At 40.9% G+C, this 13,505-nt stretch overlaps 1 protein-coding gene across 3 annotated transcripts in view; it reads left to right on the top strand.

Moving 5' to 3' along the window:
- The window catches only part of LOC137444557 (glypican-5-like), a 449,156-nt gene that overhangs the window by 76,663 nt on the left and 358,988 nt on the right, over positions 1-13,505 (top strand). For all 3 annotated transcript variants that reach the window (XM_068145419.1, XM_068145418.1, XM_068145417.1), the window contains exon 2: positions 494-655. In XM_068145419.1, the coding sequence (XP_068001520.1) occupies positions 547-655 (109 nt within the window). In that variant the 5' untranslated portion in view covers positions 494-546. The remainder of the gene's footprint in view (positions 1-493; positions 656-13,505) is intronic.

Raw genomic sequence — 13,505 nt, 5'->3', positions numbered from 1 at the left:
AATTCCCATTTTGTGTTTTACAGGGTTTTTTGGGAGGGTTAGAGGCTGAGAAGTTTAAAGATTTGAGAGGCTTCCTGTGGTGCGAGAGGTGAATAGGTGGTTCCTTGAAGCTCTGCACATGTGAATATTGGCTTCTAATTTGATGCATTGCATTTATTCAGGTGTTCAAGTTGTGATGCCCTTGGCAAAAAGTCTGCAGTTGAAATGTTGCCCCTTTGAATGTGCATCCTCAGTGGTTCTGCTGTGCCTTTGACTTTACATAGAGGGTTTGGTGCCTAATGTAAAATAAGGTCGCAGCTGATAATGATGTTGTCCAATTTAGGTCCAATTAGTGTCTTTGAGACAGTGAGTTTTACAATGTTATGTCACACAGGTGGTGTTTTGTTTCAAAATTTTAAACATGATGGTTGTTTTGACATTAAGAAGCAATATTTATTTTTATGAAGTAAGCTGAAAGGTTTTCTAATTATTATGTTCTCTTGTTTGGTTTAAGAGTCGGATTTACAGATCTGTCAGCACAGAGCACCAACGTGTTGCACCAGAAAAATGGAAGAAAGCTACCAGGCAGCTGTTCGAAGGGAGAGGACTCAAAGTATCCAGACACTGAACTTTGAACTGAAGTACATGATTGTTGGTCACATCACAGCGTTTCAAGGTAGGAACTTCTGAGGTGCTGCAGTCCCCATCAGTAGTTTATAAAAGTATCTTCTGCAATCAAAAGGAAAAGCTCTTTCCTTTGTTTTTCATTTCTCTTGCATGCATGCTGCAGTCACTGGCTTATGTTTTTACTTCCTTGTTCTTTGATCCTGCTTTTGGAAGAAGGTGACAGAACTTAATCTTGACTGGTATTTTAAGCATCTGCCTAAATCTAATTAGGAATAGAATTAAGCTTAGGCCTTGCTCCCAGAATAATTTAAAAAGAGATTGGCATGGAATTCTTTCAAGGCGTTTTCAGAAGTCATTTAGGTGCCTTACAATTGTTTGTGCCTTTTTTTTGGGGGTGGGGGTGATGTTATCTTGTGTTGCCAAACCATTAACAGGTGTAGAAAGTTAAATGAAAAAAATATTTTTGCTTCTGCTAAAAAATAATTGCTCTAACTAACAGGTAAAATGACTATACAGCTTTCCTTTTGTGTTAAAACGCTTTGCTACCTGGCAGGTCACATGAAGAGTGATCTATTTTCGAGCATTACAGCCACATAGTTAAATAGAATAGAATAGAATAATATTTTATGTGAGTGTGTGAAGGAACCTGTGCTCAAAGTGTTATAACCCTTGCAGTTCCCCAAGCTACCTTGCTCTAACAGGTTGATATGGAGTTTCTTCACACAGGTGGTTATTATGCTACTAAAGAGAAGAGAGTGTGCGTGCAGGATCATGCACTATACAATGTTTAGCGCTGGAGACTTTTTCTCCATAAGGGTATTTAAGCATAGCCTGTGAACTTCAAATATATGGGAGCTGAGTGATTAAATCAATGAGTGATGAATCCAGCTTACTGACTCTGGGGGTCTAATTCCATGCTTAATTTTAACTTACTGCTTTGCATTGTTTAGTGCTGAGCATCCACATGGAGGGGGTTTTGAAAACAAGCCAGTAGTTACTAAAATAGAGTGTTGAGGTTTGTATCATTAAGCTTGTTGTTACAAGGCAGGTTTTATCAAGTAGTAGCTTGTTTGTCTGGTTTCTTCCATTTGAGTGAAAATGCTATAAATAAAAGATGTGATTGACAGTTAATAAGAGATAGCATGTTATCTAAAGCTGACAATAAGCGATGGTGGAAGTCTGATAGAGACGTGCAAGGGCAAGATAATTTCTGTTTTTTCCCTGCTTTTGGACACTGACTTTTCTTTCTGTTTTGGACTGAGGAGTGACAAATGGCATTTTGATTGATTTTGAAATTAATTTTTTGGAAATTTTTAATATTCCCCCATGATTAAAAACAAAATTGGTTGGAGGGCACTTTGGAGGAGCAGTGCAGTGAAAGGGTGACTGTTGGCATTGTTAAATGCTGGTAAGTTATTCAAGCAATCTTTCAGTATCGTGATTGAATAAAGATAAGGTCAGAATAGATTAACCTAGCAGCCCCTTCAGGTCAAGCCAGCAGCTTTATTGTCCATTGCTGAGGAAGCCTTTTGATGGAATGAAAGCAGCAGTTAGACATTTCACACAGTTTAAATTTACAAGCATTTTCTGGAAGTGGGTAAATAGGCTGTTTGTTGTAACTTGTTATGGTTGGCTTTCTGTCCACGTTAGGTGGGAACACTCGAAAAATTAACTTTCCTCTTTTGCATCAGGAGCTGCTTTTGTTCTTTCCTTTTGTCCCAGGTATCAGTGAAAAGCCTCTCTCTTTATCTTGTGCCGTATAAACATTCTGTTGCTAAGAGTAATACTGTGGGAGCCATTTACTGAGAGGAAAGATTTTTGCATTGAATGAACTCTTTTCCTTTTTTGTCTGTTGCTATTTTGAATGATAAAGTGTGAGCGTGCGGAAAGCATATTCAAAGTCTGAGGACAGAAATACTCTTATTTTACAAGCTGTCAGGTGCCTTTCAGATTTCATGTTTCTTGCAGCAGTGAGAAATGGCTCAGACTTGCTAGAAAAATAGCCATTTATTCATTTGTATGTGTTGGTGTTTACTTGAACAATTTACTTTCTTCTATATATGCCACATACACTGTTAGTATAGTCAAAGCAAAGCAGCAGTAAGCCATGCTGCCTACTGTGGAGGAAAAGTAGTCTGCTGCTTTTTATGCACAGTTAGCAGACAATACTGTTAATACTATACCCATGCTGAGGAAATAATTTTCAAGACTAATGCGGTTTAAGAAATGGATTTTCAGGAGTCCAGCTTTGAGAACATAGTTGTGGGCATTAAACTTGAGTGGGAAAAGCAAGCAACTCTGTTGGAGTAGGACACACAAAGACAATGGTTTAGGTGTTTGGGTTTTTTAAAGTTATCTCCTGACATTCTTTCAAAAGGCAATTTTGAGGAACTGCAATTAGATACCCCAGGTATTAAGAAGAAAGAGATTTCTCATATGAGTAGGAGTTTTTATATGAGTTTAGTTAAATATTCCCTCTAGATGGCCTGTGTACTGCAGCTGACTGGAAAATTTTTTGTTTGGTTTGTTTTTTTCTCTTTTTGAAATTGAAAATGTTATTTAAGTAGCACTGCCCACAGCTGAAATAAGACAATTTTCACAGGTGCTGGATTTAGTTGTGCAAAATAATTAGTCTGTAAGACCTGATCCAATATACTGCAGCTGTGGGCAGGCTTGTTATATTTGGGCTAATGCCCAAGCTGTACATATGGACAGCCTAATCATCGTGGTTCAATCCTGCTATTTTCCCCCTTCAAAGTTTTCAATGTTAGCAACTCAGTCCTTGCTCAGACACTTAATAAATCAAGCTTCTGCATGGCTGGGTTTTGCCTGTCTCTAATGCTGTTTCTGTTACACCTGATTTGAGCAAGTAGAGGTACATTGGCATCAGCTGCAGGCTGTAAAATGCTGTCCCCATTAGTAGCAGGACAGGAGGAAGGGAGAGGGACAGGAGTGAAAGGACCAGCTGTCTGTTTGGGAAGCATGTCATCAGAATCAGCTTGTGCAAAATCATAAATTGTCACAAAGTCATCTGGGTGTTTGGTGTGTTGAATGTAATGGGCCGCTGTGGGAGGGTGTCATGGAAAGCTGCTGGTTTCACTTTCTCTTAATGTTTTGGTCCATGGCTAAAACTACTTCAATCATGTAGCCTAAAAGTCATAACCATGGTATCAGCCATAGGTGTTATTAATGACACTCTGCTCCAAATGGAGTTATTAGCAACATAGAGTATGTGGATGAGGCGTGTAAGTGTGCCAAACTGTAACAGGAGCAGCATAACAGAGGAGATGGTGCCTGTTGTAGGGGTCCTACTATGTCACCCTCTGGTTCTTCACAAGTGGCTTTTTGGATGCATTGTGGAGTGGATCAGTTTGTTCTGTCCAAGATTGTGCCCATTTTTCTGTCTTTGTTCTTCTGACTGCAGCCTGAAATGCCCAGCAGAACTATTTAAAGGAATTCAAACAGGATGCTTGCATTTGGTAACCTGCTTTTCCCCATTTGATAAACAGAAGATTCTCCTTTGAACTTCCTGGGCTTTGTCCTAACCCTTAAGTTTGCATGAAACAAATGCATTGTTTTAGCTTAGGTTTATGTCTTTGTGGTGATACTACATGTTACTTGTGACAGTCATCTTTCTATTACCCCCCCAGCTCCCACATGCAGTCCCTGCACTCCTTAGGAACACTTCCAAGAAGGCAACTGATTAATTGTTAGTGGATTAAAAGTGGTGTGGGTGTGCAGGCTGAAAGTTGCTGTCAGAAGAGGTATGAATAGTCTGACAGGAAAGCTTTGTTGTGGGCAGACAGCAGAGAAAACCTGGCCTCCCTTTTCTGTGCCCTTTCTGGAGTGCTAACAGGTGCTGTGTAAGGGCCTGCAGAAAACTTGGCTCTGCTCCTGTCATCTAATTTCAGGTAATGAGAATCCAAACACTGGTAATTTATTTTTTCTACTGATGATCTCTGCAGAGAAGCAGAACAAGATACTTAAAACACTGCATCACATTTTACTCACCAAATTATCAAATATCAGTGATACAGTGAAAAGCTTTGTTTGAGCTCAGCTAGTTGTTTTAAAAATAACTATTCTTTGGTAAACCTCCTTGCCTCTATTTCTAAGAGCCAGAGTTTCAGTGACATGCTGTTGTTTTGCTCTGTTATCATCTGATTCAAGCAGGTGAGTGTTAAGGACATTTTAGAATAAACCTTTATTTAGAATAAACCGAACGAGGTTGGAAGACACCTTCAAGATCATCGTGTCCAACCCATCAACCAATTCAACCCACCCAAACAGCTAACCCATGGCACCAAGCACCCCATCAAGTCTCCTCCTGAAAACCTCCAATGATGGCAACTCTACCACCTCCTTGGGCAGCCCATTCCAATGGGCAATCACTCTTTCTGTATAGAACTTCTTCCTAACATCCAACCTGAACCTCCCCTGGCACAGCCTGAGACTGTGTCTTCTTGTTCTGGTGCTGGCTGCCTGGGAGAAGAGACCATCATCAGCCTGTCTACAACCTCCCTTCAGGTAGTTGTAGAGAGTGATAAGGTTATCCCTGAGCCTTCTCTTCTCCAGGCTAAGCAATCCCAGCTCCCTCAGCCTCTCCTCATAGGGCTTGTGTTCCAGACCCCTCACCAGCTTTGTTGCCCTTCTCTGGACTCGTTCCAGCAAGTCAACCTCCTTCCTAAACTGAGGGGCCCAGAACTGGACACAGTACTCGAGGTGCAGCCTAACCAGTGCAGTGTACAGGGGCAGAATGACCTCCCTGCTCCTGCTGGCCACACTGTTCCTGATGCAGGCCAGGATGCCATTGGCCCTCTTGGCTGCCTGGGCACACTGCAGGCTCATGTTCAGCCTACCATCGACCAGTACCCCCAGGTCCCTCTCCACCTGGCTGCTCTCCAGCCACTCTGACCCCAGCCTGTAGCTCTGCATGGGGTTGTTGTGGCCAATGTGCAGACATGAAGGGTAGGAGGCAGTGGGGAAGCACAGACATAGCATAGATGGAGACTAGGTCTCCTGGTTGTCAGCAAGATTCTTGTAAGTTAATGCCTAGTTGATTCAAGAAGTCCTTAAGCACAAAGTTTTTGATCTGGCAGCCTCCTGGGTGAATGGAAAGGGTTGGTAGGCTTTTTTAGGTCCCATTAGACCCATTAGTGGACCTAGCAATCAACTGAGCGGAACATCCCAGAAATAAGTAATGCAGGACACTGGCACTCGGGAGCTGTATGGAGTCAAAAATATTCTCCATTTTAATTTGGCTGAGCTGCAGTGTGGCTGATACTTATTTTTGACTGAGCTTCAGTATATCAGCTTGAAATAGGGGTGGCTGGCGAATGCTGTTGAAGTACAATCAAATTTAGAAAACAAAAGGCTTGGCTGGAGCAGTGTGCTCTGGTTTGGTTTGTAGTTAATTACTATATGAAGTGTAGTCACAGTGTTGGAGATGGATGCAGTCCAAAATCAATGAGCTATTTAAAATAAAAAAAAAAGCCAACCATCACCAACATAACCCTGCCAGCCATCACCACCAGTGCCTCTGGTTGCCTTTATTTGCTGCTGAATTATAGAAATGCAGAAGTGCTGGGTTCTAAACAGTCTTTTTGTAATCTGGTACGACTTGGTCTTTTATTCAGACAAATTGTTACCCACCCCTTTCCACTTGTATAACCCCACTGAGCAGGATTTTGTACTCTGCTGACCTTGGAGCTGAAAGCTAGCCAAGATGTATGATTTGGTTTTGGCTCAGTGTAAAAATGACTCCCTACAGAGAGAGAGGAAGATAGGAGAGAGAGGGGCTCCATTTGAGTATTTTTTGTCCACCTTCTGTATGCTATTAATTCCTCTTCTAGTGTACTGAACAATCTGTTTTCTAGCTGGGGTGAAAGCCTGTTCAATGCATGCAATCCAAGGGAGGTGGAATACTCCTTTTGAGCTATAGCCTTGCATGCGTGAACCGTGTGAGCTTGGACTGTTGCTCTGTCTTGTGTGGGGCTTAAGTTGGGAGCAGACTGTCCAGGAGATCCATACAACAGACCTGGCTGCTATTGACTGTTAACATATAAACATAGTCCCTTGTAGGGCATATTCTGTCAGTACATCTTAAATGTTTTTGGAAAGGATTCTGTTGTGGGTGTATTGGTACTGGAGATGGATAAAGTGAGGCACAGGGGAGAGAAGTGTACATGTACCATAGCAAGAGCCCAGAATGCAGCTTAGTTCAACTGCAACCTCTTCTGATCCCTCTAAAAAAGTATTTGTGATTTCAAGAGATTTTTTTGTAAGGGAAGAGAATTTTGGCTGACTGTAGTCTCCTGAAGTGTTACCAGAAGAGGGGGAGGTGCTAATTTTGTCCTTGTTGGGCTACTTTGCCCTAATTGTGGTCCCAGTCAGTGTCTCAGACAGTGTATTATGAGGAAGGAGGTATTCTGCATCAACTCTTTCAGATGTCTCCTTCGTATTTTGGTACTATCTGAATGTTCATAACTCCAGTGTGCTTGGCATGCCATCAGTTCAGAGGAATTAATATCTCTGACTTGCTATCCACTGTAAAGCAGTTTTTGGTGAGTGGAGGCAATAAAGATGAACTATAGGCTAGCAGGGCCAGAATCTGTTTGAGGTAAGTAGCGTGTGCAACTTGTGTGCAACATTACCCTTGTGGGAGATGGTCTTCTGATTCTCCCATCCTCTTTTATTCTCTTTATTGGTGTAATTTCAATTGATGAAGTGTCAGCCACTGATGTATTTCCCCATGCTGCACATTGGTGCTGGTCGCACTGAGTGAGGCTGCAGGGCCACCTAACACAGTCTGTCCAACGGCCAGTAAATGAACAGGGAAATACATGAGAAATGTGAATGTACTTCCCTGTTATCCTGCTGTACCCTGCAGAACAATGATTCAGGAAATCTCTGAGTCTGGGCTGAAATGCACCCATCATCCATGGGTGTAATTATCTGTTGTTTGACCCATTGTCCATTAATTCCTCTTTCCCCAAGTTAGTTTTTTGGCTGTCGCCACAAAATGGACAACGTTGCCCACACGCTGACTGCAATTTAATTATGCATTAGGTTATTTGCTTTAAGCACCCTGCCTACTAATTCCATTGTGTCACTTGATTCTCAAGATTCATTGTTTAAAAGTCTAGTTATTGGCAGTAGAATTAGTTATCTTCTATTTGCCGTGTCTGGTCTTGGGGCCCAAGACTTTGCTAAGACTTCATTCTTTGTCTGCATGCGGGGCGAGGGAAGCGGCTTTAAATTCCCTTCTGTAGCTGTCCTTTTCTCAGCAAAATATTAACAAAAAAATAGTTTGCAATGTGTTATTCCCTCAAGCTCTCACCTTTTATCTTCTCAATGCACAAAATGAAAAGAAAATCTTGGTGATGGGCCAGGCACTGTGAGTAAATATTAACATTACTTTGTGAATGGTGATTATTGAACACACTAGGCAGCTTGTGTGTGTTCAGTCTCTAAACATTTTGAATGGTGTGAGGCATTCATTTCTGGCTGAAAAGCAGCCCATGATCCTTTGGAATAGTACTTGTTCAGAAGCTGTGTGTATGCTTTTGTCAAGCTTCTCGATTCAGCTCAACGTTTTCATGCCGTAGATTACAAGAGAATAAAAGTGTTTCTTACCTGGTGCCTTGTATTGTTCATAGACGTCGGAATTGGTGTGATGATCTGCTATCCATTAATAATTTAAGGAATGTGCTTTATACAAGCTGAAAGTTAAATGTGGAAAAACAAAGAGGCCTTTACCTTTGAAGTATTTCTGCAGCACATATTAAAGACAAAATGAATGTGTGCAGACATCCATCCCAGCCTCTCGTGTCCTCTAAGACTTCTTGATTATTTTTTTCCCCATACTGTTTCATCTCCCATGATGAAAATCAGGTATCCAGTGTTTTTTTTTACTTTCTTCACTGTTATTTTAAGATTACTGGCATCCTGTATCATTTCCTCAGCCAAACTCCTGATTAGGGTCTCTGTTTCCTTGATAGCGCTGCCCTCCTGCATCTGAACTGTGTTTTTCATCTTGTGTTTCCAGTGCAGCCCATGCTGCAAATCACCTATGACTCATGATTTAAATGCTGGTTGCTGTCACAGGCTAGTAATGCTAGTCTCTTCATTCACTGGGCATAAAAATTCAGATGGGTGCACCTTCAGATGTGCTGCTGTCTTTCATGTTAGCAAAGCGTGCACTGTAAAGATCCTCCGTGCCTTCATTGTCATCCTTTACATGCCATTCTTAAAACTCTCCTTAAGGTCATGCTAAACAAAATACTTGTGAAAGGTCAACCTAAAATGTGCTGAATCCACTGCCTGTTATGCTGACCAGTTTTATCATGCACTTGTCACTTTTTGTCCTTCCTCCCCTCTGTTTGTGTATCTGTCAGCTGTCATTTGCCTCCCCTTTTATTGGCATCTTTGAGGCAGGCACCATGTTTTATCCTGCATCTCTACAGTCCTTGTCATCGTGGTGTTTTGTGAACATCCCTGGCTGCTACAGTCATGTAAATAATGTTGACCTTGGTAATTTCTGTGCATTTCTATTGCATTAATGTCTGCCCTGCTGCGCCTTGTCATTTGGGCAGGAAGAAGGAATTTTGAGTCTTTGAAAGAGCAAAGGAAAAACTAAAGGGAGGAAATAATGGAGGGAATCATACCCTCAGTCAGAAAATTCTGATGACTTTATGCTTTCAAAATAGCAAATTCAAGTGGAAAATATCATGAAAGCCATGTAAATCACTATCTTGCAAACCATATCTAGTAAGAAAGATGTTCTCCCCAGACACCTATATAGGATAACTAAAACTAATGATTATATTGTTAACAGTGGATTTCTCCTTTAAACATGGGAAAAATCATCTCTTGAGTCATATTTATTACACTGAAATGACTTTAGATTAATTTGGTGATCAGCAGTGATACAGGGGATTCACCAGCATAGTGAGTAGTTGTAAGAGTACTCACTGCTGGAAGAGCACTTGCTTGTTGTATGCAGGTTAGGTTTATGAAATAGTGTGCAGCTGCTTTTCAAGAATGCAGTGTGCAGAACTGTGCCTGTGGCTAACTGGACAATATCAGTCTTGCCAGAAGCTGATATTTGTAATCATTATGTACTTATGACTGTCAAAGGTTTTGACTGGTTTCTAGAATTGTAGGGCTTGGACCGGTAAGCAAAAGTGTTGTTTTGTGTAGATAACTTTGTTACTTTTAAAAGTGATTAAATACAGATTTTACAGAATTGCTTGGCCTGAGGCTTTGAGAGGATGGTGTAATTCCATGTGAGAGATGCATTAGATACATTTTCAAGGAATCAGCAAATCATCTAGGTAAGATATAATCCATTTAGCCTTTGTAACTACCATGCAGACTTGCTTCCCGAGTTTGGCTGTGACTGTAATTTGGTCCCTAGAATGTCAGCAATTTGGGACAGGGATGGTCTCTTCATTATCTATTTATAACTGTTCATGCAGTGTGGGTATGGCATATTGTGTCAGAGCAACAAATCTAATGAGCACACTCATCATGTGTTTGGTCATCCTGTATCTCTGTATCCATATTTCACGTCATCATAATTATCTTTTTCTTTGTTCTTTCCAGTGCTTTGTTAAGATGCTGACTGTATCTCCACAGTATAAAACCATGGTGGAAATGTAGTCCAATGATGAAGTAGTCCAGATAAAAAGAGAACACAGAGATAGGTGGAGAGGGTGTTCATTTCTTAACAAACAAACAAAACCAACCAACAAACAAGAACCCAGAAACAAATAAGCAAGAACCAAAACACCCCCCCCAAACAAACCCAAAAGAACCCACTTCAACCCCCAAAACCAAAATGAAATTAAGCAAAACTTGCAGTAGCAGAGTGATGAAGAAATCTGTGGTTTTGATTCCCTGCAGAGGCTTAAACATAGCTGCTGTTGGGGGGAACATCTTTCCAGTGTTCCTGGAATCTTCTTTCTTCTACAGTTACATGTTTTATTCACAACTGGGTTGTGAAATTGCAGTGGGCTAGAAGGTGAGTGGCTTGCTGACTCTATTTTACTTTTGTTCTGACATGGCATTTGCATACAGGTTGCATTACTGCTCAGTCTCCAATTATATGAAGTCGGGTTTCCCAGTGGCTCTGCTGCTGGCTGAGTAGCTCAATAATGAACTGCAGTTGCTCTGTCTGCTCAGGTCCAAGTTCCCCCTTGCCTCGGTTGGCCTGACATCTTGTGAAAAACATGGGTGAAGACCTGAGAAGCAATGTGTGTGTTCTGACAAGCTTTTTGAATAGGGGTGTAAGTGTAGAAAGGTAGTGTCTGCACAAAGTTTTCTAATAGTGAAAATAGAAGACCAGTGACTGGCCTTCAGTTTAGGGGGATGATGGTGGTGATTTCAAGGACAGTTCTTCTTTTAATTGCACATCTGTTTCTACCAAAGATGAGTAATTGTTTAAACTTCCTTTTGTTGTGTTATTAGTCTTTTTATTGTGAGTCTGAAAATAAAGATATTTTTTAAGGCTGTTTCTAGATGCAGAGTTGTAGATGTTGTTTGAGCAAGAATTTAAAATACTGTGATATTGAAACTGTCAGGCAATTGGGTGAAAACAAGAGAAAAAGCGTTGGAGATAAGAACATAAATGCAAGAAGACTGATTCACAGGAATCCCTTACTTCATTCTCAGCACTGCATGTTCAGACTTCAAAAAGAAAACCTTTGAGTGAGACTGACAAACTTAAGAGAGCAGATGACTCCAAGCAGGAATGTGGTCAGGAGAAAAAAAAGATACATGAAAACCTCAGTTCCATACCCCAGTAATGATAGGGGTGGCATTTCAGTTTGCAGCACGCTCTCTTCTGCCAGCTGTAGACTCTCAATGAATGAAAAGAATTTTACTCAGAAAATAAAATCATTTGTTTTTTAGGTTGACTGGCATTAGGAAGTACGCTTACAATTTCCTTACCTCATTTTAAGGTGACGGTATGGAATTTTTTTTTAGGGTCTTCTGCATGTATTTTTTTGTTTCCAGGAAAATAAATTCTTCTGTTCTGCAGATGTGTTCCTTACTTTTAGAGTAGTTTGCACATATACCTTTCAGCAATGCATTATGGATCTAAACTGTTAGGTTTGGATAGGTGTGAAAATAGAAGGTGAGTTGTTGGTTTTTTTTCCTTCCAGTTATTAGCAGAAAATTACTTGTTGCTGTCATATAGTATTTTATTTATGGGCTAGGACTTCACTGTGCTGTATATAAAGCCCTGAGAAAACCATGCCAGTCCAGGGAAGATTACAGTGCTATTGTAACATGAGAGAGGGACACAGACAGATGGAGGATGTGAAAGCAATAAGATCACTCTTTTTCTTGCTGTAAGGGATGGATAGCAATCTTGGTGTTTACAGGCACATTTGTAATGTGGGGATTTTTAGGTAAGATCTCAAATTTTCTGTGCTTCATTCTCATTCAAAAGATGGCTGGTTACTCTAGAGTATCATGGCCTTCCAGGTTGCTAGTCAGAGTTGAAGCAGATGGTTACTGAGGATACTTTATAAAGAGGTGTACCTTATTTTGATTGAGTTTATTGATGGGAGTGTTTACTTTCAGCTAAAATATTTTCAAAACATTTAATTGTAGCAAACTTTGGAAGTAATGAGAGGAAAACTGCTTATTTGTTTTGTAATTGTATGCTGCATGTTTCAGCCCCCCCACAGCACAGATGGGCAAATACACGGATAATATTTTTTTGCCTTTTTATTGCTTCAGTTTTCTCCCTTTGTCCTTTATGCTTTTCCTTCAGGTTCCTGTTTTGGGGAAGAGAGGCAAAAGAATGTATGTACAGAGGCAGGGAATGCCTCATTGAATGTCAACCCTGTACTTTCTGGTTGCTCTGCCACTAGTTTAGAATGACTGAATGGCAGAACAGCTGAACTACCTCCTTCTGCCTTTTCCCCTCCCTCCCATGGCATGGCTATCAAAGGTGCTTTGAAGTGGTACTTGGGCCAGTCCTGTGTATGCCACTGTGGTGAGAGAAGCTGAATCCATCAGGATGCTGAGATCAAATAATGTGAAAGTAGACAGCTGTGCTATAATAATGTAGAGGGATCTGGTGAAATCCATGGTATGTGAACATGATTCTCATTAAAACTTACTCTTCCATCTGACCTTCTGTTGAAATGGCTGTTCATCATCTGTCTACAAAAATATCTGTGAAGTGATATGTGCAATACATCAGATTTGAAGTTAGCCTGGATTCCTTCTTCCGTGTCTTCACAGACATCTGTTTGGATTGCATTTCTGCACTTTGAGCCATGCAGCTGGAGTCTAAATGTTTTGGAATTGTAGCTACTGCCTTATGCCTTTTGTTTGCTACTACGCTAGGACTTGGGGCTTACTGCACGAAGTACTGGATGTGTAGTTATCACTGTAATGTAATAAATATAAAATCTGCTGCGTACTTCCTATTTCATTAGGGAAATTGCAGAATTACACAGAATGGTAGGGGTTGGAAGGGACCTCTGAAGATCATCTAGTCCAACCCCACTGCTAGAGCAGAATCACCCAGAGTAAATCTCTCAGTAAGACATCGAGATGGGTTTGGAATGCCTCCAGAGATGGAGAATCCACAGCCTCTCTGGCTGTCCTGTTTCAGTGCTCTGCCACTCTCAAAGTGAAGAAATTTTTCCTTCTGTTTACACGGAACCTTGTGTGTTCCAGTTTGTGTCCGTTGCTGCTTACCCTGTCACTTGATGCCACTGAAATGATTAGCTGGTGCTGTTACCTAGCACCTTCCCATTGACTCTCTAACTGTTCTTCAAATGCTTCATGGTATCAATCTCAATGCTATTGATAATTTTCTATAAGACAGCCTCTGTCCCACCAGTGCCTTTGCTATTGAAATGAGGGATTTTTCT

Source organism: Melanerpes formicivorus, unplaced genomic scaffold, assembly GCF_026170545.1.
Source record: "Melanerpes formicivorus ecotype bairdi unplaced genomic scaffold, bMelFor1.0.p_v2 SCAF_12, whole genome shotgun sequence".
Lineage (NCBI taxonomy): Eukaryota > Metazoa > Chordata > Aves > Piciformes > Picidae > Melanerpes > Melanerpes formicivorus.
This window is presented reverse-complemented; position numbering and strand designations above follow the sequence as displayed.